The 25206-nt window shown below is 38.8% G+C and overlaps 3 protein-coding genes across 3 annotated transcripts in view; 2 read left to right on the forward strand and 1 right to left on the reverse strand.

Moving 5' to 3' along the window:
• The window catches only part of pmm2 (phosphomannomutase 2), a 7166-nt gene extending 1521 nt beyond the window's left edge, over positions 1–5645 (reverse strand). Inside the window, exons 1-7 of the mRNA XM_077571652.1 lie at positions 5487–5645; positions 3698–3809; positions 2737–2813; positions 2552–2643; positions 2319–2418; positions 558–633; positions 384–499 (exon numbers count right to left, since the gene is read on the reverse strand). Coding sequence (XP_077427778.1) covers positions 384–499; positions 558–633; positions 2319–2418; positions 2552–2643; positions 2737–2813; positions 3698–3809; positions 5487–5561 — 648 coding nt within the window. The 5' untranslated portion in view covers positions 5562–5645. The remainder of the gene's footprint in view (positions 1–383; positions 500–557; positions 634–2318; positions 2419–2551; positions 2644–2736; positions 2814–3697; positions 3810–5486) is intronic.
• Positions 5646–7316: 1671 nt separating this feature from the next.
• Positions 7317–10026, forward strand: hmgb2a (high mobility group box 2a). Its single transcript, XM_077571653.1, has 5 exons — positions 7317–7464; positions 8265–8425; positions 8613–8761; positions 8830–9004; positions 9077–10026. Exons 2-5 carry the CDS (start codon positions 8279–8281, stop codon positions 9242–9244), a joined length of 639 nt encoding a protein of 212 aa, XP_077427779.1. The 5' UTR covers positions 7317–7464; positions 8265–8278; the 3' UTR covers positions 9245–10026.
• Positions 10027–13927: 3901 nt separating this feature from the next.
• Positions 13928–25206, forward strand: part of wdr17 (WD repeat domain 17) — a 41671-nt gene continuing 30392 nt past the window's right edge. Inside the window, exons 1-7 of the mRNA XM_077571645.1 lie at positions 13928–14012; positions 17847–17975; positions 20310–20493; positions 20572–20802; positions 21153–21263; positions 23272–23412; positions 23683–23805. Coding sequence (XP_077427771.1) covers positions 14010–14012; positions 17847–17975; positions 20310–20493; positions 20572–20802; positions 21153–21263; positions 23272–23412; positions 23683–23805 — 922 coding nt within the window. The 5' untranslated portion in view covers positions 13928–14009. The remainder of the gene's footprint in view (positions 14013–17846; positions 17976–20309; positions 20494–20571; positions 20803–21152; positions 21264–23271; positions 23413–23682; positions 23806–25206) is intronic.

Raw genomic sequence — 25206 nt, forward strand, 5'->3', positions numbered from 1 at the left:
AAGCCATTGTAACCAATGGCTCACTGTTGTTTCGGGTGTTTTAAGGCCTCTATCATACACCAATCGGGAGTCGGGAAGTGGCCGGGCCTTGGGTATGCGCCGTCTGATTCATGCAACAAACACTCGTCGTAATGTCGTAGCCGTTGGCGAAGTGTCTGGTGGGTGCTTTCGGGACATGTTGATTCGGACTGTCATGACATTTTGATCACTCCGAGTCTGATCGTCTGTTAGCTAGCGAATCAGGGCATGCAAGTAAACAGTTAACGATGGAAGCTTTTACTGATACTTTGTAAAGGGCCTGAAGGTATGCTTCACGCGGGAGTACATCGTGAGTGAATTGTGAAAAAAAGATAGAGGACAGAAGACAAGTGTGACATACTCACAGGTTTTGTTTTGTCACCAAAGAAGTGAATGGTTGAGTAGTTGTCCTTCTCAATGATCCCTAGGCAATATCTTTTATCCCAACCGTCAGGGAACACATCGAAACTGATCTGCCCTCCTGCAGAGAAAGCAACAGTAACAAACAGGGAATGGTATTCTAAACGTTAATGACTCACCGATGGAAAACGACAATCCTTTTCCTTTGAACTGCTCCTTCAAAACGGACACAAACTTCTCTCGGATTCTTTCTCTCTGTTGGGGTCAGAAAACACAAAAGCTACAGGCAGTCTTTATACCTTTTGCATTTGCGTACTGAAATGAGTCCAGACGCTTTATATGGGAGCTAGCTTAACACAACTATGGATGAAAATGAAATATTTATCATCACCTCTGAACAGTGAAACATGTATTGAATTAATATGTGCACATGAAAAGCACATTCATTCTTTAATGGTGGAACACGGCGCCATTGCTGTCTGTGTGCCACTCACCATCACGAGAAGCAAGAATTATACGGTACATGTGACCAGTGGAGACGCATTACATCAACGACTCTAAACTGTCAACATGAGTACATGTACATAGTGTAGCAATTACTCTCCATTGTTGGTTTCTGTCAAAAATGCAAAGGTGGCTAACATAATTCTTCTGACAAGGCTATCAGAAATGTGCATATTTTGCAGTATTTTTTTTTTAGTACAGGACCTCTGTGTAAAACAGGTGAAGGAGATGATAGTGCCAAAATGTTAAGGTTGCTGTCCTTAACAGATGTAGTAAAATTATTATTATTATTATTGGGTGATCATTAGGTTGGATTTAGCGTTGTCAAACATACCATCACCCCTGACAAGACATGAGTGACTGCAGTAACAACTTTCCACCAATACAGGACGCTATTAGACTTTTTTATTTTTATTTTTATTGAACAAACAACTACTGGATTGCACTGTAATGCTTTTTATGTAGTACTTTATCTACCCAAACAACACAGGCATTTAATTCAAACCAGCCAAAAAAGTCTATATCTTGTATAAAGAGCCATGCAGCATACATAAAGACAACAATGCAAGATAAATCAAAGAATAATAAAAATAAAAAAAAAGCCACATTAAAGATGCTCTTTGCAACAATTTACCCAAAAATATCTTTCCAATAGCCTTTTTATTATTTGATCATTTATGACGGAAACATCTTCTAATTAGTAGATTAACACCTTAACTGTTCACAATGGGTACTCTTGCAAGCCTCTGGCCAAGTCTTCAGACTGGATTCGGGTTTGAATTTCCCGCCCTCTGCGGATGTGACGTAATGTACGCATTGTGAATGTGAAGTGTGTGCAGTTTCATTTTGCATCAACAGGTGGCAGTAGCGATTGAAAATTGAATTTTCTGCGTTCAGTAGCTTTAAGGGCATTAAAATAAATTAAACCTCTTCAGCTGCAGGGAAAGCAGTTTAACAGCTTTCTTATCCTTAGCCAGCTTTGCATCTCCAACCAAAAAGCCTGTACTGAATCAGAGGGAAAAAAATATATGTTCAAGGTTTTAAACTTCCTTGTCACAAAAAACACAGCAATGCGCTTCAATATTAAAGGGATACTTAACTAATTTAACAATTTTCAGCAGTATGAAGTAGCATGCATGCTACCTTATGTTTTAGCATGCATGCGCTGATGGTTTAAATGCAGAAATAATACCCATAACTGCGACTGCACCTTTTAACCCAGTGGGTTTTATGGTGTCTTAAACACTAACCAAAGGGAGCCCTACTTGTCAAGCCCCTTGAGGGATTTGGGGGCTTTCCCTGGCATGTTTTTTTTTTTTTTTTTTTTTTAAACCAAACGTGTTACAACTACATTTGTTTTGTTTATAAGTGTTTTTCATATGTGCCTAAATAAATGGAATGAAATGGTATTCTCAGAATGAGTGCACAGGTGTTACCTGGTCCAGCTCATAGAACTCTTTGCGTTCCTCCATAGTACAGCTGCGTCCAATTGGGGAGACGTTCAACATGCCATTACGAAATTCAATGAATGTACCCCTGCCAGGAAAGAATGAATAAAACACAACAACAAATTTCAAACTACTTTCAACCTAACTGAATATTTCACACTTTCAAATGAGACATAACGAAAAAGAAAATGCAGATGACAACAAGCATGAAATAATAATACCTCTTCTTGGGAAGTTTGATCTTGGACAAGTAGTTGAGGCAGAAATTGATAAATTCTTGTAATAGCTCTTCTCCCATATGGGCCTGGATAGACTAAAGATAGATAAAGTAGGGACATTTTGATGGTCAGGATATCCAGCATCAATATCCAGTAGGCTTAAGAAGCTGATGAGGACAATGTCTTACCTGAATAGATATTAATTGTCCCTCCTTATACGCCACAAGACCATTCTCTGCAAATACATAGTCCACTTTCTGGATCACTGTTTGCAGACAAAAACAGGGGGATAAGTACAGTATTACCAAAATGAACTATACTACACTCACAAATAAGTACAGACGCTCCCCACCTTACGAACGAGTTACGTTCCGGACGATCGTTCGTAAGGTGAATTTGTTCGTAAGTTGCTTCAGTGCTATATTTTGTATTATAACTTATGTTTAAAGCCTATATAAGTATATTGAAGGTTTATATAAGTATGTTTAAGGCTTGTACAAGTAACCTGCATTGGTTTGTACTGAAAAAAACTTTTAATAAAATGGAGAGAATACGTACAGTACTGTACTGTACTACGTACAGTATGTTAGAGAGAGAGAGCGAGAGACACACAGTATGTACATGTACGTAATAAGATAAATAAAATGAAGTTTAACTTACTTTTGGAAGATGTACTCTATGCTTAAGGAGATGATGGAGGAGGAGGAAGAGGAGGATTTTATATCATGAAAGATTCTTCGTCGTCGCTGGAATCGGCTTCAAAAGTTATTTCCTCCTCTATGGGGACCGGCGTTTCTTCCTCCTCCTCCTCGACACGTTGCTGAGCCTCCAATGAGCTCTCACAGCGCCAAGCGTCGGTATTAGCGGCGGAAAGAAGCACTACGCGCAATACAAAATCTAACTTACAGCATCTCTTTCCAAACATTTTTCGACATACTGTACGCGCAGAAATGTTCGTATGTACCGTTGTTCGTAACTTGAATGTTCGTAAGTAGGGGAGCGTCTGTATAACGGCCTGTGTATCTTCATAGAGTGTCCTATGATGCATTTATTATATTGTATGTCATTCGACTGTGCGAGTAGTAATAATGTTGTGGGCACCTAGTCTATGTTTGAAAAACACTGCTTCATGGCGCTTGTGTGTCTCACCATCATCTCCCAGTTGCTCTTTGATTTTGTTGAGGTCCGACCCCCCTACTACACCGACACAAACCCTAGTCTTCAACTTCTCAATAAAAGTGGCCATTTCCGCAGTTACAGGCTGAAAGCACACAAATGATACAACAGCACAAACATAAATAGCATAGCAGCCATAAAAATATACAGCTACTACACAGAACTCTCTTTATGAACAGGTTGTTCAGAATTATTTATATAGGTCATAAAAAGTCATGTATACTTTTCAAAGAAATATATTTAAGTATTTAAAGCCCACTTGCAAAAACTTTTATAATTTTTACATCCCACATGTTCTCCACCTTTAAACACAGTTTACCATTAATTGAGGTTGAAAACTCAAATGAATGAATATAGTTGGGGTGAGTTGCCAGGTGATGTTAGCAAGACACCCAATTACATTTAGTGATCCCTGAACACCAGTAATCTGCCTACTGCATCAATATGTCACCAATTAGGTGTGCTTGATGAGTTCACTGCACTGGCCAAAGGAACATTTTGACTCCAGAAACATTTACGACAGGGACCACTAACATGGTGCCCGCAAGCACCAGGTAGCCCCACAAGGCCCTTCTCCGTTGTACCGGTACTACCCTGACAATGGCACCACGTTCAACCTGTAGGCCGAGGAGGACCTTGACATTACTGTCATCTGATTGGCTAGCGGATGTTGGGGTTTCCTGCAATGCGGCACAACTCCACTGTGTGATTGTGATTTCCTAGGAATTTTGCATGAATTATCATTTACAAACATTTATCGCAGCAGAGCTGTTGTTGATATGAAAGAATGTCTGAATGACGTTACAGAAGTAACTGGTTCCTGGAGGGCGTGATGCAGTTTGGCTCAGCGCGAAGGAGTTTTTTCTTCCTTACTGACTTGAAGGAGCAGCGGCTCGGATTTAGAAAATTAAAAAAAACGGAAAGGCTGGCTTTGATTCCCAAGTCGGGAGGTGACTTGGACGTGTTACTTTTGCAGCAGTGGTTCACAACCAGCGTGCTGTGACAGATCACCAAGGGTGGCACGGGAAATGATTTGGACAAAATATTATCATTTATTAATTACAAATATATCCTCTATGCCAATTGACAGTTTTAGAGACTGACACATTATAATAAATATCTTCCATAACACCGTAGCAGATACATACAATAAACCATATCCACCTGTCTTCCTGCAAATATGGTAAATGGTACTTTATTGATATAACACTTTTCCAGTAGGCCCTTTAAAGCGCTTTACATTTTGCCTACTCATGCACCTACTGATGACGCTTACATTTTGCTTACTCATGCAGCTACTGATGACGCAGCATCGGGAGGAGCAACTGGGGTATCTTGTTTGCTTAACTCTTAGTATCTTGCTCAAGGATACTTCGACATGGTCACACTGGCCTAGGATTGAACCTACACCCTCATGGTTGCGACACGACCACTTCACCACGCCACCCACAAATAAACTTTGTGTTCACACGAAGAAATTTGTGAGTAAATTGAGGCCCGAACAAAATTAGTTTAATATTCACACGTTCGGAGACATTTTGAATTGGTGATGTCCCGTGAGATTTTTATTTTATTTTAATTATTATCATTATTATTATTATTATTATTATTTAATCCCAATAAAGGTTGGGAAACTGAGAAACTAATGCTGAGCATTCAAAATTAAAGGAGGGCTGACGTGATTTTAAGAGCACCGTGGAGGCCGACCCGGGAGTCCACTTATCTGAGGACACGCACTTTTACTCTCCCATGTATTGTCTACCTGTCTCGCAGCTGTCAGGGTCCCGTCAACATCAAACAGGCAGAGAGTGTTGGAATCCACAAAGCCATCATCCATCTTGTCTCGCAGTTTTCTTCACTACCCAATCCAGTGCGCCGGTGCGTTACTGCCACCTACCAGACTGGAGTGTGGATGTACTAAAATTAAACCGATTTTAACCTCTCATTTTAACCGTTGATTCTCATTGTTTACTTTCATTGTCCAGATTAATAACCTATTCCCTCCGGTTTATCTCAGTACTTTTACAAATTTCACCAATTTTAAGAATAATAAGGGTTATTTTATATCATCTTTTATATTTTACTCCTATTATTTCCCCCAAGTTAGTACGTATTGCAATTTCTCTATAAATCTGCCGTATTTGAGACTATTTATATCTGAGAATTTCAAAAGCACTTTTAATACGTCTTCGTTCAGTTTCCATGATGGAGCTCCCAGTGAGCTGTAGCAGCCCACATAACCGACGTGCCTACGTAGCGGCCATGTTGGCTGGGGCGACATTCCCACTAAACGGATCAATGTTGAAATTAAATCGTATTAACGTCCTTATTTTCAACCGGTTTTCGTGAGGTTTAGTTTGTAGTCAACGCCTAAACGTTTGCTATTAATACTGGAAAATTTGAATGACTCTATTTTAATACACTGGGAAGGAATTAATTCATTCCCATGTCCCTTTTCGTAATCGTAAGGCATTTTGGGCAACGTTTTGCAATTCAGTACAATGTGCCAGCATTCTTTCAATTTCTTTGCCGTCCACGCATATGGAAAACGCGGACGTATTTGCCCCTACTAGCTTGCTTTAGCGTCGCCCTAGACATGCATAATAAAAGAGGCGTGTCGTGTTAGTGTTAGCATTCTTCTTTGTTTTTTGTCTTGGTGAACGGCGTGAAAAGTTCACAGCGCCGCCGTACTGTCTACCAGTCGTGGTTTGAATGGAAAATGGACCATTAGCTTTGTTTTGTAATGTTAAGTTTGTAATGTGTGGGGAAAGTGCAATGTAAAAAATACAAAAAAAACAGTTCTGGAAACATTGGTACTGTTTGCATTTATACGATGCTTCTTTGTGTATATTAATATTACCTTGTGTGTGTGTGTGTTTTACTTTTTTGTTTTTTAGATTGTGGAGTTGGCTTGTTTGTGTTTGGACTTTGAGTCTGCAATAAAGCATCAACATCATTAAATAACGGAAATTTAAGAAAACATTGCCGCAATTTCCTTATGACTTTCTTTGTGGCATAACGTAAAAATAAAAATAATTAGTCTATCAACACTTTCCGTCTGAATTCTGCTATTTTATATACAAATACTTTGCATGCCTGGTTAAAGCAGGTTAATATTGTAATTTCTGTCACTAGACAAGTTCATCATACATTCTGTTGTTGACTCTGTGTGCCTAACATCTATCTATATCTATCTATCTATCTATCTATCTATCTATCTATCTATCTATCTATCTATCTATCTATCTATCTATCTAGTTTGCTGAAAGCATAAATGTTCGGCCAGAAATGCCATAAAACAAAAACCAATAACATTTTATTACAGTATCGCTATTTGCATATTTATGGCAGCGGGTAAACCAGTCACCAAGTTACTGTTATTTTGTCATATCTAATCGAAGCTCAACAACTGAGCTTCTTCTTCCTATTTTTTTTTTTTAATTTCTAACAAAGACTCTTTCGCGCCATGTGTTTAAAACCCGTGACAGACCAATCAGTATTCAGACAAGTCATACGTACATGATATTTTCTCCCTTTCTATTCTGACCAATCAAAAATGACCTTTCTTTCTCGTCCTGTGGGTTCAAATTGAAACGATCGGATCTGACCAATCCGTTGCTAGGTGGGGAGGAGTTATACAAGTACTTCAAAGCAAGTTAGTGTGGCGTCGCACACCGTGACAAAACCGCTAGGTTTTGTACTGTCTTTAGTTCGTTGCAGCTTGGCTAAACTGGTAGCAGGTAAGTGCCCGCTGTCCCCCCCGGTTTTAATTTTTTTTTTTAACAAATACACATTTTATGTTCGTTGTTTTGTGTTGGGTGATCTAAGCCGTTTGTTGGTGATCATTAGAAGTATACGACGTCCATGTCTTTGTCTCGAGGAATATCTTATACCAACGAACATTCTAGATATTTAAATATGTTAAACTGCCCGTCGTAAATTTAAAGTAAGTGTGTATGTTAATGCCGATGTAGAATTAGTTTTACACAACTAGATTTGTTATTGAGTAACATACTGCGCAGGCCGTCCGCTTCTTGGTAAACAACTACAGCTCAAACGCCATTTGGGTAACAGCTTTGCACGATGGCCGCGCGTCCAACTTTCGAAACTAACTGACTCGATAGGCCGCGCTTCCTTTGGGCTCTAAACGTTAGTCATATGCAGCGTTTAACGAACCGAAGCACGTCGTGTGGGTCGGTATAGGGCGTTTCTCGGCCACTTTGTTAAGTTTTTGCCAAGTTAAGTTTCGGCGGGAAGATACAAAATGGAGTCTCGTCTTTTTTTTCTTCCCCCCCCCCCCCATTCGAAGCAGAAAGCCGATTAAGGCCATGAAGCATCTTTCAGCGCCTGTGCCGTTTATTGTATGGCATGATTGTTCAATACTAACAGTAAGTTCTACTCCCTAGCTGCATTTATTAATAGCATAAAACTTCCCCCTTCATAATGTTATTTACGGTTTTACTTAGTAAATGGCATTTTAGCGTCTTATTCCCTTCTAAATGTCACTCCTATAAGTTTGACTTTCATCCATCATCCCTAGATAAAAAAGCAGCCATGACAAAGGATCCAAATAAGCCCAGAGGCAAAACCTCATCTTATGCCTTCTTTGTGGCGACCTGCCGTGAGGAGCACAAGAAAAAGCACCCAGGAACCAGTGTGGGATTTGCAGAGTTTTCCAAGAAGTGCTCTGAAAGATGGAAGGTAAAAAGTGCCTCCTTGGTTGTTTTGGTTATGGATATAACACTACATTTCTCGTGGAACCGTTAAGATAAGTAGTAATTTATTGTACTGTTAAATTTTTTAACTGCAAACTGTATACATGGTGTGTTGTAAATAACTTGTGTTCAGTGCATTGAGCCTATAACATTATTTTTATCTTTGTGTGTAGACGATGTCTGGCAAGGAAAAACTGAAGTTTGAGGAGCTGGCCAAGAATGACAAGGTCCGGTATGACAGGGAGATGAAAGGTTACATCCCTCCAAAAGGTGCAAAAAAAGGAAAGAAGAAGAAGGACCCTAATGCGCCCAAAAGACCTCCGTAAGTGAAACAAAGTGCAAATTGTATCAGTGTGAGTGTTTGTGTCAACATTATCTCCTTTTCTCTAGCTCTGCCTTCTTTGTCTTCTGCTCGGACCACCGGCCCAGGATCAAGGAGGAGAACCCTGGTATCTCAATTGGTGACATTGCCAAGAAGCTTGGAGAGTTGTGGTCCACACAGACTGCTAAAGACAAGGCTCCATATGAGGCTAAAGCTGGCAAATTGAAGGAGAAATATGAGAAGGTATTAACATTTCTCTTCCATTGTTCAAATGTGGTGAAATACAATGTATCACCTAAAATTTTTCATTCCCAGGATGTTGCCGCTTACAGAGCAACAGGCGGCTCAGGGAAAACTGATGCTGGCAAGAAGAGTGGCCCGGGTAGGCCCAAGAAAGCCCAACCAGTCGATGAGGATGATGATGATGATGAAGAGGACGAAGATGAGGAGGATGATGACGACGATGACGATGAAGATGATTAAGCAAGGGGCTTGTTATGCATGTGATGTTTGCAATGCATTAAGCTAAAAAAAAAAAAAAGTTTTTTGTTGTGTGTGGGTGTTCAAACCGTATAGCCTGCTGTCCCTGTTGATCAACTTCTTCGGGTGATCAGACCTGTTATTCCTTGTTAAATTCAGGGATTTAGTTGTAATTCCCCCCCCCCCCTCTCAATTAGTCCCCTTATTTGTTTAGATCCTTGTTGCTATATTAAAAGGGTCAACTTTTGGTTTGTTATGCCATATTGAAGGACTTAACCTGGTCTTGGGTCACTGGACGGCAATGCATCAGCAAGGTTTTAAGGAAATGTTTTGCTTCTTCAAGCACTGCTTAGTTTAGTGGTGCTGTTCGTTCACTGTCATTTTACTCAGACTTCTAGTTGACTTAAAAGTGAAGTACAGTCACAAATAATTTGCATGTTTGCGCCACCGCTAGTCTAAACATATTCTGATTGTAGAATATGGATTAAGCCGCAAAATCCACCAGTTTTATGTCTCGGGCTGCTATTTTGCCACTTGCTGTTGAACGGGTGAGCCCTGACTGTTGTTCCCTGAGCCTTTGGGTATTGTGATGTCTGTCCACAGCAACTGGCAACACAAATGGATTCTGCGTAATTCATATTCCACAAACTCAAATCAGAATGTTAAAACATTGTAAAGAGCATTTATTTCTTGACTTGCTCTTTAAAAACATGCAGCCATTTTAATGTTAAAACCTTCATATAGAAATGTTTTTGTTGTTGTAATAAACTTTTGTATATTGGTTAGTTATGTGACTTATTTCGCCGCTCCATAAGTAGGACCACTGATGTAATTTTCGAAATGTACTCTGGATACTTGCTCCTGTGCCATGATTAAATCCCTTTCAGTTTAGCTTTGCAATGAAAACGACTTGTACATAAATTGCTGAAGGCAAGTACTAAAATGTTTTGGACGTTTTGATTCCCAATTTGCAAGTAGCTTAGCAGTAGCCTGCTGGGTCCTTCGATGTCAGTGGGAGTCACTTGAGTTTTACCACCTGGAAGTAACTTAAGATGGCTGGTATGTTCCACTTGCATACATGTGTAATTCAGTGAGAGGCAGAACTGAATGCTCTTCCACTAAATAGTAAAAGGTAGTGATGGTGAGATGAAACTCATGGAAGCATTGAGGCTTCAAGTAGTTCACCCCTGGCACCACCAAGTGTACATTAAATAAATCGACATGCGAGGTTTTGTTGTGCAGAATTGTGGGTTAAAAAAAAAACAAAGTTTTAGCTTCATTTTTATTCAAATAGTTTTCCCACTGTTTTTGGTCTTAGTCTATTTTCTTGCTTGGTTGTTTGAGAGAAAATCTGTTATATCTTAGGGGTAAAAAAAACTTTTACATGGAACAGATGAGGGCGGGGATTGAAACCAAGTTTGGGGGTTTTAGAAGTTTCCCTCCAACCCACCTGATTCGAATGCACATGATCGTTAATCACTTTCCAGGCTTATAAAGAGCTTGCTGATCATATGAATCAGGTGTGTTGGACAAGGGGAACATCCAAAACCTGCAGGACTCAGGCCTTTGGTGACCGAACTTGCCCACACCTGCTCTAGATGGTGTTCTTGGTATAAAGATAAAAGTCAATGCAAATAAATGGAATTTAATACATCGTTACACCAAAAGCACAATCACGAGAAGGGAAAAAATAGCTCGTGTACCTTAATTTTCCCATCACCACGCATCTATACTGTGTGTGTGTGTTTGTATATATGAACAACAAAATCAGGTTGAAACAATTGGAAAGTCCCAAATGCTGAAGAGGTTCACAAACTTTTGAGCAAAATTCCTAATGTATAGGCCATTGGATCCAGCCTTCGATGCCATTTTTTACAGACCGATACAAGTACTCAACTTTTGAGTATAGCTACCGATAGCATTACCCCCTTCAAATTGCATGAAATTAATGGCTTTTTAAAATTCATTTCTCTTCATTTCTCATTTCTAGTTCCTGATTGTAAAATGGCCACAAGAGGGCGGGTGACCAGCCTACCAGCCATTCTGGTATCCATACTTAGTTGCCCATCCCTAATAGTTCGTAATTCCAGCTTTTATTTCATGGTCAAGTCATCTTTATTTATATAGCACTTTTAAACAGCCTTAGCTGTCACAAAGCGATTTACAGAAACACAACATAAAACATTAACAGCAATACAATCACAACAAACCATTATTTTTCCATTCCTACATACGCTTTGAGGTTTGAAGATGTACATCTTAGATGTTAACATAATACAGACAGAGTAACTTCTTGTTTGAACCAACCCACTTTTCAAGTGTGCAAAAGTATTGGAACATGTGAGTGATGGGTGTTTCTCGTTGCTGAGGTGTTATGATTACTGTTTTATAAAGACCAAAGAGCCGTCTATGGGAGATAATCAAACACTTTTAAAGGTAAGAGAAGAGGGATACATCAATCAGAGCTATGGCACAAACATTGGGCATAGCCAATGTAACAATTTGGAAAGACCTGAAAAGAAACGAACTAGTGGTGTACTGGGCAACACACATTGAACAGGTCGGCCAAGGGTATCAACAGCAGTTGATGACAGAACGTGGCTTAATTACAGAGAACTAGGACCAATCGTTATAAAAATTCACATGCACATACAGTATCTACATATGCCCACAGTAATCTCTGAAAATGTGAAAGTGATCGACGTAATAATTTTAAATTTTTTAGGCATATACTCTCAAATTCTGCATAGGGCGCACATTTGAAAACGCTTAGTGCTCATAAAATTCAAACTATTGAGTCGATCATATTGCCAATTTAAAAGATTTGACGTGGGCCTAAATTAGAGATGTGCATGTCCATTTTGGTGGCGATTGGTCCTAGTTTACACGTTAAGCTTTTTATATTGAGGGTCTATTGGAAGGAAGGTTGAATGCCAATATTATCCAAAATAATGTGGCGATTATTTTTATATTTTCCGAGGTTGAACTGGGCATAAGACGTAGAGATGTGTGGGTGAATATTGGTGACCATTCATAAAAGTTTAGGCGACATACACGCACATGAAGCGTTTTGGACAGTCCTCTTTTCGATGAATTTCTCAATGCTCAACCTTTCCGTCATTCTTCTTTTTTTTCTGATGGAGTTTTCTCAATGCTAGTTTCCACATCGGCTAAGATGATTTTGGGCAAATGCTTGAGGTAGTGTACAATATACTCTGCGATCCATCTTGATTCTAGCGCTAAATATAAGGACCGGAAGCTGAGTTTCCTGGTGATGATATATTTTCAGTTTTTTTGTGGTGTGAAAAAGGTCCATTATCACATATCACCCCTGTCCTACACTGGTTGCCAGTCAGCGGTAGAATAGATTTTAAAAATCTGATGTTGGTCTATAAATCACTGAATGGTTGGGGTCCTAAATATATTCAAGAAATGCTAATTGATTACAAACCCAACAGGGCTTTGAGATCTGCAGACTTGGGTCAACTAGTGCATTGGTTCTCAACCGCTGTCCTCGAGTACCATCCAGTCTGTTTTCCATGTCTCCCATAGCCAACAAAGGTGTTTCAAACAATCAGCTAATCAGCCAGCTCTGCATGAAGCCCGATAACGATCCTCAGCTGTGTTGGCTGAGGGAGATCCAGAGTTCAAAGTAAACATAGTGAAGCTGCATTTAGCTGTTATGCTGCACACAAATGGAACAAACTGCCAACAGTCAGCACCGAGTGTAAATGCTTTTAAATCCAGGTTAACTTTGTTTTTTCCTATACCTTTGATTAAGGTCTTTTAAACCTTTTTAAATCTTTTTTTCTTTTAGTTATCTTAGAAAATCTCTTTATGCTAAATGTTTTTAAAGTTTGCTGTGTAATGTTTTAACATTGTCATTGTACATTCTTTGAGTACATTTTGTAAGCTATTTTTGTTTTCTCTGCTTTGCTTCTGAATGTTGTTAACTACTCTGTTAATCGATGCTTACAGATGTTGTCTTTCCTTATATAAAGCACATTGAGTTTTTGCCCTGTGTGTGAAATGTGCTAAAGAAATAAACTTGCCTTTCCATAAGCTCCTCTGCAGAAATGCACTCAAAACAATTATATATATATATATATATATATATATATATATATATATATATATATATATATATATATATATATATATATATATATATATATAAATATGTTAAGATTCCTCATTGACCGCTGCAACTTTAACTATTAACTATTAACATCTGAGCTGGGATAGCTGGGATTCTGTCATTGATTGATTGTAAATGGCATGATTTAAGGTTTCAATTACTATGAATAAAATATTTTTCTTCCATCACTCTTGGTTTTATTGGATTATTAAAAAGTTCACGTTTTTTTTGTCTCTATATTTATAGCATATTGGGGTTTTTCTAATGAGAAAGATGTGCCTTAGCTCAATTAAGGTTATGAAACGAATAGAAAGTTTTAACCATTTTAATTCAAGACAGTTTATCCCTTGTGAACGTGCTGCTGTCCCTGATCTCACACTGTAAAATGGAGACGGTGCCATGCAGAAATCACGGCTTGATTTGCTTCTACGTACAGTACTCGTGCATCGTACTTGAGTAGTGACAGACGTACGTGCATGACTGGCAGTGAGGACGACCAATAACGGATTAAATCAAGCCGTCTAGCTGGCCAATCACTGCCGCCACTGAGGCCTTACTTCACCAAACAGAGCGGCAGGACGGCTTCAGTATCGAGGAGCTGTCCATTGTGCTCAAGCCAGCCTGTAACTGATGGTAAGCAGACAACCATGTAGATGTAACAATTAGCACCCTGTTAGCGCAGGAATATCAAGCAGCAGTAGTGGCACACCGACACAGCTCATACCGACAAAGGGCGAGTGTGACATCAGCATGCCTGTGATGTAGATGAGGGTGATCTGCGATATGCACGTCTCGTTAGACACATTCCTTGCGTATTAGTTAGCTGGTGCTGAAACCTGTTGATGTCATCTACACAAGCTTATAAAAGATCGACAACCCACATGAATGCAACTCCAAAATGTGTTTGTTTACACGTGAATATAACAATTTGGGCTAGAGGTAGCTAACGTCACGTTAGCTTATTGGTACACTGATTCGCCTTTCAATGTTGTTCTGATCATACACTAATGGAAACGCATCTAGTAATTATACTTTGCAAGCTCAAAATAAGCCTTCCTCTGCATTATTGAAAATGATTATTTACAATCAAAACAAATGTAGAGAGACGCATAACAGACCTATTAGCACCTAACCTTTTATTTGTTTTATAGTCTTTACCCTTAAAAACGCAAACATGGTCATCTTTTTTACTGAAAAATAGTGCCAAGTAAACATGAAAATAATAGCGGACAAAAAGACCTGCATGTCAGGCACAACCATGGTGCTTAACATGCAGCAAAGGCTACCATCTACCTTCTTCTATACATGATATATTTCTTAATTGAACAACGGGGAACTAATAATAGAACTATTAAGGCATTTGACTAACTAGCTGCAGCGGGCTTAGTTAGTTAGTTTGAGTGATGTGGCTGTAGTTTGGGTCAATTTGTGCTCTTACAGTCAGTATATTGTTTCATCGCATCAGCATGTTGCAAACTATTTGCACCGATGTTTGTGAACTTGAGTGTTATGTTACAAATCAACCCAGAAGCTGTTCTTATAGCTGTTACATGGATTAATGTTGCAACCACTCGTGCATTGCTGCCAGGTTTGATTATTGCAATAATGTACGATCTTAGGTGGGAGAAATAGATTTTATGAACACAGTTGCTGCTGTCCAGTGCTGAAAATTGATAATGAAAGCAAAAGTGTGGGTTAAGGAAGGAAGAACTTGCAGCTGTCAATTTCAGCTATGTATCATTAGGCCTACTAAAAACGTTTTAGAGAAAAAAAGACAGAATATTAATAAAATAATCAAACAAAGAACAACTAGACCTACAAAGTAAATAGGACCCAAAATTTTAAAAATAATAAAAATAAAAAAGTGGATCCCCGCCCTTGCGTCTGTTATTTTTTTACATTTGTGACTGGTAAATTGTGAATCCTTTTTTACATTTCGACAATTCTCTGTTTTGAAATCGTAAAGATAATAAATAGGGAGTTGGCAGCTTAATATTTCAAAGCACTAATTTTTATCAATGTAACAATTACTTTTTTGTAAAAAAAAAATATATAAAATATAAAAATATATTATAAAAATATTATAACTGGATTAATTGTCTTACATACATACATACATACATAATTGCCTGTGCTATGCTGTAATGTAATTTAGCCATCTGCTTTCCAATACAATTTTCACCATAAACAAGACTTCAATCAATCATCAATTATTTGCAGGGGTTTAACATAGAACCAATAGGTCTAATCCACAGCATGCATCGCTGTTATTTATTTATCTATTCATCTATTCATCTAATCATCTATTCATCTATTTATCTATCTATTTATTTATGTATTTATTTTAAATGAAAAATTATCCATTGGAACTTTACTCAATTAGGAGATAAGCAGTTGTCTTGGCCAATGACTGTTCAGATTAGTGCAATCCTCTTCACATACTGTAGCTCTTTGTAATCATCTTGTCCTACAAGTACTTAAACCGTGGCGCTACAGTATATATTGTGGTGTTGTGTGATAAGAGTGATATAAGCGGAAATGGAGACAGTTACTAGTTTTAACTGGATCCCAGTATAAAGCATATGTTATTACATATACCGACAACTACTTCAAGATGCTTTAAGACTCTTGTATTTATTATTATTGTTAACGGTGAAAATTAGTGCGCTATTGCTCACTAATATCCAGTATTATTACAAAATAAGAAAGCCGTACGTTGATTAAAAAAACCTTAATTATGAGTTAATTTAAAGTTCCTTTAGCACCACTAATTTTTTTAACACGCGATTAATGACCACCACTTACTTGGAAAGCATGTACGAGGGGAATTCCAGTAGCAACGCAGGAGACACATCCATGTCAAAATTTAGCAGTAATAAATTTAATAATAATGCATATATTTGTGGAGACTGGGGTCAAGTTGTATTTTACAATTTAAAAAATGTGCAGAATATCACAAGTTACTTGATGTTAAAGATAAGATAGCTCTTAATATGAAAAGAAAAATGTACTAAGCCATAGGTGTCAAACTCCTGTAGTCCTGTAGGTTTTGGATGTTTCCCTTCTCCAACACAGCTGATACAGTATATGATCAGCTCATCAGCAAGCTCTGCATAAGGCTGATAACAATCCTGCTGATTGGAATCATCTTGTGTTGGAAGAGGGAAACCTCCAAAACCTGCAGGACTAGGGCCCTCGAGGACCGGAGTTTGACACCGCTTAGTGACTAAGCTGTCACTAAGGTTTTACAAATGCAAATATGCCATCTAGTGGCAGAAAAATTACCTCAACACAAATCAAGATCACACTTGTTTTTTTTACAGTACAGTACAGTACATATTTTAAATTTTAACTTCAAACAATTTTATGAATTATTATGAAATTACTGTATCAATGACTAAAAGATGCAGTCATTTCTATTAGTTTAACATTTTCTTCCACCTTTATGTTAACAAGAGTATGAAACTTAGAACATTTAATTTATTTACTTTATAATACTTTATTGTATATTTTATTGGACATTTAGAACAGATATACAATTTGTGATTAATCATGAGTTAACATTAAAAAATGTAAATTGCCTGACACCCCTAGTTTTTAACAACTTCATAGTCAGAGGCTCTGCTTTTATATCTTGCCTCCCCCATGGTTGTGTCTTCTTCCCACATTCTAAAAACATGCATTGTTTGTAGGTTTGTTACATAAAGACTCAAAATTGCCCAATAGGTGCGAATGTGTGTGTTTATTGTTGTCTGTTCCATGTAAGTGACCAGTCCAGAGTGTACTGCCTCTTACCTAAAGTCAGCAGGGATAGGCTCCAGCTTCCCCGTGGGCCGTGACCCTGCAGCGGTATAAAATGGATGGATGGATATTTGTTTGTAGGTGACACAAGTATGTGTGTGTATATAACTAAAGAATATGATCACTTAGTCGACAAGATGGCCGGGAACACAACGGAATTGAAAGCATGAGTTTTTGCTGTTGTTGAATTTAATTGGTGCTAGCAGTGCATGGGTAACGTACCACTGATCGTAACACACATTCATACCCGTTCATACGTACGTAGTATTGGTAACAAGTAGGGATGAGTGAGTAAACCACTATCTGTATCTGTATCTGTTCAACCATCTAAATGATCTGTAGCTGTATTTGGAAGGGGCGTGGCCTATATCAGAAATGGGCGTGGTTTGATTCAGCAATGAATGGGGCTTACATCGGCAGTAATTTTTCATTTCAACTTCACAATTAAAATAAATGCCAAAATAAAGTGTGAAATTGATATTGATTGTTAGAACCGCAACCATGTATCAAAAGTAAGATTGCGTAGTAGAAGTAGTGCTGTTGGCCCAAATTGTGGTATCATGTGGTTTGGTTCCATCCAATCCGTTTTGTTGTAAATAAGCCATATGTGAGTGAACTTTAGCTAACCAATCCTTTCATATTATTTATGCATGTGTATTGGTCTAGGTGAAAATGGCCAAGGTAAAGCAGGTGGGTTTACTTGCAGCAGGCTGTCAGCCCTGGAATAACGATGTATGTGCTGCAAGTGGAGACCGCTTCGCCTACTGTGCTACTCTTGCCATTTACATCTACCAGGTAAGCTATGTGTGTATTAATATTTTCACCTGTCTCACCGTGATACCTAATTATCATTTTCAATTTTGACTGATACTGCGGTGAGCTTTTAATTGAACTTCTAGTAGGCTTGGTAATATTTCATTCATGTTTTAGAGCTGTGCATGAACCGGTAGTGACTCGAATCGGGTTGTGAATTGAAAACGAACACCGAATCTGAATTTTTGGATTCGAGTCAGAATTGGTCGTAGCATATTGTTGCGTGTATTGTTACAGAGGAATGTTTGAATGGCATTCATGTACTCAGTATGTGTAACATAGCCTCCCAGAAATAAGGCTGGGCAATATGGACAAAAATTAAAATTCTTGATTTTTTTTCTTCCAGTCATTCTGAATGATTACAAATTAATAATAAACCCAACAAACATTTATTTAAAGATTTCATTTATTCCAAAATAAATCCTGTACAAACTGTTCAGACAATAATGTATACCGATTTTAAATAAGTTTGAACTTAAACTTAACTTAATAAGCAAAAAGCAATTAATATATTATGCATTATGCTTAAATGCCACAATTAATTAGTTAGTAACTATTGTACACACAACTTGTAAACCTCCCATTCAGCATTCTGCCACTTTGCCAAATTACAACTCAAAATGCTTGGATATAACAGAACAACTTTTAATAATCCAGAAGAAGCAAAGAGCGTATTTATTTATATGCACCTTGATTTCACTATTTTACTCATTTTCACAATTCAATTTTGAAAAAGATGATTATTCAAATTAATTTGATTTAAAGCAAAACTAAGGAAATTTTATTTTACAAAACGTTGGTTATGGTGTCGCCATATGGACAAAGTCGGTAACGTTATGCCTGAAGGAAGACCACAATTCTCATGAGGACAAGCGCATTGCGTCATTTTTTAGCTCACGACATTCAAATTGACTTCCGTCTTTGTAACGCATGGGGAAAGAGGGAAGTGACGTATGCCATAAAGCAGACAGCACATTTGTAGTTTTTTGTGTGACAGTGTTCCTACCATCCTCCTCAAAGTTGTTTAGCGCCAGTAGAAATGATACAGACCCCCTCAGGCCACGGCAAAGGTACCATTCAACTAGTTTTAAGTCAATGTTTCATCAGAAAAGTTATGAAAATATTTTATTACAGTTGAAAAGTTCCATAGTAGCACTATGTTAGTAGTCACTACTTTAATGCCCAGCCCTAATCAGAAGTATTTGCATCTGTATGGGAATATGTGGCTGGCTAATGAGCATTAAACGAATGTGTTCAGTTGTCAGTCAATAAAGCTCAGCTATGTTATGTATCAATGCCTTTGTCGTTACTTCACTGTTGGCCTCACACGGCATCCTAGCAACAAATGAAAATGAGTTTTCAAACTTGGGCATGAGAGAGACCAACAAGCTTAGCGCTTGCTAGGACGAGGCTAGTCAACACAATGGCGATAGATTTAAAACAGGACCTTTTTTCTTAGGGGAAAAAAAAAAGATTTAAAACAGGACCAAAGGAAGAATTACGCCCTGGGTTTTGCCGTTGGCCAGTGCACAGCATGAGATCCTAGAGGTTAAAGTAAGTTATTTTAAACTCGAAGGAAAACCTTTCCGTGGTTTAATAATGTGCTGCATCAACATGCCAATAAAGGCTGCAGTCTGATACACTTTGTATAGTATTATGCAGATAGCACTATATAAGTGGACTTCATTTACCATTTTCATCAAATTAGATTTTTCACTTGTCGGACTATGACATGTTTTTCTGCAAAAAGACAATGAGTAACCCATTTAACCCAGTTGATTCGGAACATGTTCGCTGATGTCAGGACGAATAGCGAATGCGGATTTTGGGTACGTATCAGAGTTCCAGTAAATACTGTAATAGATTAGTTACAGTTGGCAAGGTCATTTAAGAAAAATGATTTCCACAAACTTTGTAGAATGCAGCATACAATTAATTCATGTTCACCTTTTGGTGGAACATAATTCCACCATTCATGTCTGTCATCTTCCTGCTAATTAACAAGCACGTGGATGAATAAATAATATAATAATAAATACAGCACTCCATTAATTGTATTTCACTTTTGCTAAAAGTTTGGCAGGGGTCTCATTATGGTTATATATGCTAATTATTTAGTAGCATTGGTAGAACAACAAATCAAATAGTGACCAGAGACACTTGCACAATACTGGATTATGTTCTTTATGTAACATATAAGGCAATGTTTATTCTAGCATCAATATTATTATCCCATTGTACTATGATAATTCCAAACTTCACTGAAACCAATAGGACACCACTGAACTATGACTTCTTTCTGTCTGTCTCTTGTAGTTGGACCAGCAGTACAATGAATTCAAGTTGAGGTCCATCATGTCAGAACACAAAAAGACTATAACAGCCATTAGTTGGTGTCCTGATAACCCTGATCTGTTTGCATCAGCTTCAGTTGATAACCTGCTCATTGTGTGGAATGTAGCTGAGCAAAAGGCTGTAGCACGACTGGACAACACTAAAGGTAGCATGGCTAAATCAAGCTGTGTTTGATTGTCCCAAGGTTCTAATGTACACTATCACAGTATGTCCTTGCTTTCAGGTGTCCCTGCCACAGTGAGTTGGTGCTGGAATTCAGCTGATGGTGTGGCATTTGTCTCTCAACGTGGCCCACTATATATTTGGGCCTATGGGAATTCGGACTCTGGTGTGACAGTGCATAAAGAGGCCCACTCTTTCCTGTCTGATATCTGTCTCTTCAGATGGCACCCAACCAAAAAGGGGAAATTGGTATTTGGACACACAGATGGAAGTTTGTCTATTTTCCAGCCAGGTAGGCCTATGGATGGTTCCCAACAACCAGAGGTGGCAAATCCGGGTCCAGAAAGTAAAAACCCTGCCACAGTTTGGCTTTAGCCCCAGATGCTAGCTAGCAAGCTCCCTAGTTAGCTCCCCGGGTGCTTGGTTACCTGGTAGGGAGCTAGCTAGCTAGCACAAAGGGTCTGTTTTTGTGGCAGGGTTTTTATTTTCTGGATCTGGATTTGCCACCTCTGACCACAACATCCACTTTCAACCATTTCTTGTTTTGCCCTGTTCTCTGTAACACAACACACATGAGTCAGTCACTGTGAAGTGTAAACACACATACACACTGTCTTAACTCCTCTTTCTTTCTGTGTGTAGGATGTAAAAGTCAGAAGCATGTGTTGCGTCCTGAGTGTTTGGAGGGAACAGATGAAGAGGACCCAGTCAGTGCTCTGGAATGGGATCTTTTGTCAACAGACTACTTATTAGGTTTGGAAAATTAATAATATTATAACTCATCAGATTTTTGTCCATTCAATATGCAGACCACAACCTTTTAAGGAGTGTAAAACGAGTGTTGATTTCCGTTGGCCTGTAACCATCAAGGCTGACTGGCAGTTAGACACATCTTGGAGAAATACAGCAATAATTGTTGATGTAGTTGACAGCAGACTGGCATTGGTACCGCAAGCAGTCACAATTTCCCACATTTTATTGTTGCATGTATTAAACCCAAAGTTGGGAGGGTTATTTTTAGGCATGGTCCGTTTAACCCACTGTTTCGGCATCGAGTCCAATACAGGCCAAAATGACTGGATCGATATGGGACTGTTTTTTATTAGAGACAGGTTGATCCAATCCGTAAGACCACGCAGCTGTTTCTATTTCCATCATACCGTAACTACAACTACTTCCTGCTTTCGTGTCGAAGACTCGTGGGAAATGTAGTCTTACTAGCCTATCGCCATGTGCACACCACCGCAAGGTGAGAGGAGACCAGCGTGAGGTAAAACGAAACAACAAGAGTAAAAAAAGGTTGGATAATGGCAGGGCCGGACTAGGACTCATTTTCAGCCCTGGAGTTTCATGGCTCAGACCGGCCCACTTTAGTTTACAATGTTTTCATGAAGATGTCTAATTTTATATGTATTAATGTATCAACCTAAAATAGCTTAGCATTTCAACCAACATCAATAGTTATGTTGTATATGATCAAAAATTAAAATAACAACTTACTAGATCACAATCAGTAAAGCTGAACAATCATGAAAGTATAAAAAGTTAAAGTCAAGAGTGCTAAAGAAATTGATTTGACCACCTGTATTCTCTGAAAAGTCAGAAATTAAACAATTATAACAGTCAACACTTTAAATATCTTTTTTTATTTTTTTTATTTTAGAAACTCTCATAAGCCCTACATATAAATCATAAAGCCTAAAAAAGGAGATAATAAAGCAAGGTACAAGACCAATTTTATATTTTGTAAGAGCTCATAAGAATGAAATGCAATCACACTTGAACTTCCTTGTGCTAGAATGTGTTTGAATTACTATTAGCAAGGGCAGGATTTACACAATTAGGTACAAAATGCTAATGTTAGTTTCAGTCACATTTAAAAACTAGTCATTTCTATATTTGTTTCTATTTGTTCAATGTAATTTCTATATTTTTTAAATCCCAAAAAGCAGGTCCAGCCCTGCTATTTGTCTCTTCCTTCTAGTGGGGCAGAGTAGATCCGGGGAGCTTGTCGGGGCGATGAGCAACAAAATACAAAATACATTTGAGCAGATAAAAACAAAGTGGCTTCAAAAGTCTTGGCCTATCCACTATCCTGTCATATGTTCAGATCAGTGCATGAAAAGGACAAGGACCTAATTCTTTCGTGGACCCACAGCGTCCCCAATGGTCACAAAGTGATACAGCACAAAGTCAACTGTAAGCTTGTGGCGCACGCTAGTGCCCGAAAGAAATCCTTCTGTATAATTAGGCTGATAAGTAGGAGTGGACAATTATTTGGAATAGTCAATAAAGTTAGTTACCTTAAGATGTTACGCCCTTAAAAAAAAAAAAGGCTTGGTCGTATATCTAGAAAGGTTATAAAAACCAGTGCATCTTTTTGTGTGACTTCTTATCCCTTCTGGCCAGAATATGTCTTATTTGTATGTCTCTGTCAAATAAATCATTGTGCTTGCTGCTCGAATCCCAGCCAGGACTCTTCTTCTTCTAGATTCTGAGTTGTTAAAATAGAGCATGTATTTTACCTACTAATGAAAAGAATCAAGGTAATAATCCCCCAAAACAAAGCAACTGAAAGAGGTTGCCATGACAGCCTGGAAAAAACATCAAAAGAAGAATGTAAAGTGTTGGTGATTGGTCATTGGGTCACAGGCCCGATGCAGTGCTGGTGTTGTGGCTTTTGGCTTGTCCCATCAGGGGATGTTGTGGCAAGTCATTTCATATTCAGCAAGACAAATTTAACAGTGGCTCTTTTTCACAGTGTCCAACCTCAATAATGGCATCAGGCTGGTGGACAGTGAGGCCTTGGCTTGTATTACGTCCTTCTGCTTCCCCTCAGCTGCTGCATCAGTTCAGTGCCTTGCATGGATCCCATCTGCCCCAGGCATGTTCATCACAGGAGGTAAACAAAAAGCAATGTGTGTGTGTGTGGTGGGTTCCCCTTTGCCTTGATGTGTGTTTGGTATCTTACAGAGTGACTTACCTTTCATATTGCAACATAATTAACTGCTGGAAAGTGAGACAGTCAATCAGTCTTTGTACAGTAACACAAAATATGTCATTAAAACAGTCAATGCTCTTCACAATTGCATTTCCATAAAGCTCACAACGTATAGTACCTGTATTAATGTTTTGGAGAAAATATATTTTTAGCTGTCCTTGTCTCTTTCAGACTCCCAGGTTGGAGTATTGAGGATATGGAATGTGTCTCGCTCTACTCCTTTGGATAGTTTTAAACTGAAGAAGACGGGCTTTCATGCTTTACATGTCCTCAACTCTCCCTTTGCAAAGAAAGGTACAATTTACACAATTTGGACTTTGTAGGGTGTAAAGTAGCTAGTTTGATTATTTATTTGTTCAAAGGGGCATGATTTAAGTTTCTGAGTTTTTGCAGATTTGTCGACCCCTCAGGCGAAGAGTGAAATGGAAGCCAGTGATATGCATGAGCCCAGAGTGCCGAGATGTTAGTTAGTGGTAGTTCTATTTCGTCCGTCCGGAACGCCAGGTGGCGGTGCTGAAACAGCACAGAATATCCTTTGCGCACGCGCACACTCGATAATACCTAAAAGATACGTAGCTCATTGCTCCTGGTGCCACGTGTCCCATGTATAAGAGGGCATGGAAAACAGTCCCTTTCTGGCGGGATTTTATTTACTTTTGTTTTGCATACCGCTGTTCTTCTTGTCCGTCGCTGGTGGCCTGTGATCTTGTCGATCGGGAATGCGGGTTTCCTCCTCCCCCCTTGGCTGCGACTGTGCTGTGTGTTTTCTCGTTTTTTTTTTTTTAGAAACTTGGGTTTATGTGGACACTGGAGCTCTCCTTCCCCTGACTTTCTGCGCCGTTTGCACTGGTGTATGGCTGTTGCGAATGTTTGGAGGTGGCCGCCGGCGCACACTGGCAGCCATACCTCTATGTGCCTACAGTAGGGCGGCTGTGGCTACTTACGTAGTTTACCGCCACCAACGTGTGAATGTGAGAGTAAGTGAATAATGCATTACCTGGGAGAGCTTTGAGTGAGTGAAAGCAAAAGAGAAAGTGCCATATCAATCCAATGCATTATTATTATTGTTTTCCAGTCCACAGTCACACTCCAATCAAATATTTTACTTGAATCACCTGCAAAGGCATTCTGACTTTTTAAATCATCACTCACTGAGTCTGGTTTGAGGGATAAGGAGAAAAAAAACTGTACAATTGCCCACTGGTGCAAAGACCTACTTTTAAACAAAAGTAAATATTTCATTTTGTTGGAGAATCTGTAAGAAGAGTGTAAAGGCACACATTCAGAGTTGCTTGAAGTCGAGCTTCCAACGATGTTAACGATGGTTTTGGGATACCAAGTTGGCCAACCTTGTCATCTGCAAGTGTTGATCCAACGTTTTCTGATGTCCAAAGTCAATGAAGCTGTTCACCCAGAAATTTTACAATGCTTCACGCTTCCTTCTGCTGACACGCTTTATGAAAATGCTGATTTTGTATATCGCCATCACTGAGCTCCTGCCCACACTGCCAATACGATCAAAAATTGGTCAATGACCATCATATTACTGTGCTTGATTGGCCAGCAAACTCACCAGATATGAGTACTGTCACGAGGAAGATGAGAGACATCAGATCAGACCCAATAACAGAGACAAGCTGAAAGCTGCTATCAAACTAGCCTGGGCTTTGATAGCACCCCAGCAATGCCACAGGG

The sequence above is a fragment of the Vanacampus margaritifer genome, chromosome 7 (assembly GCF_051991255.1).
Source record: "Vanacampus margaritifer isolate UIUO_Vmar chromosome 7, RoL_Vmar_1.0, whole genome shotgun sequence".
In the NCBI taxonomy this organism is placed as follows: domain Eukaryota; kingdom Metazoa; phylum Chordata; class Actinopteri; order Syngnathiformes; family Syngnathidae; genus Vanacampus; species Vanacampus margaritifer.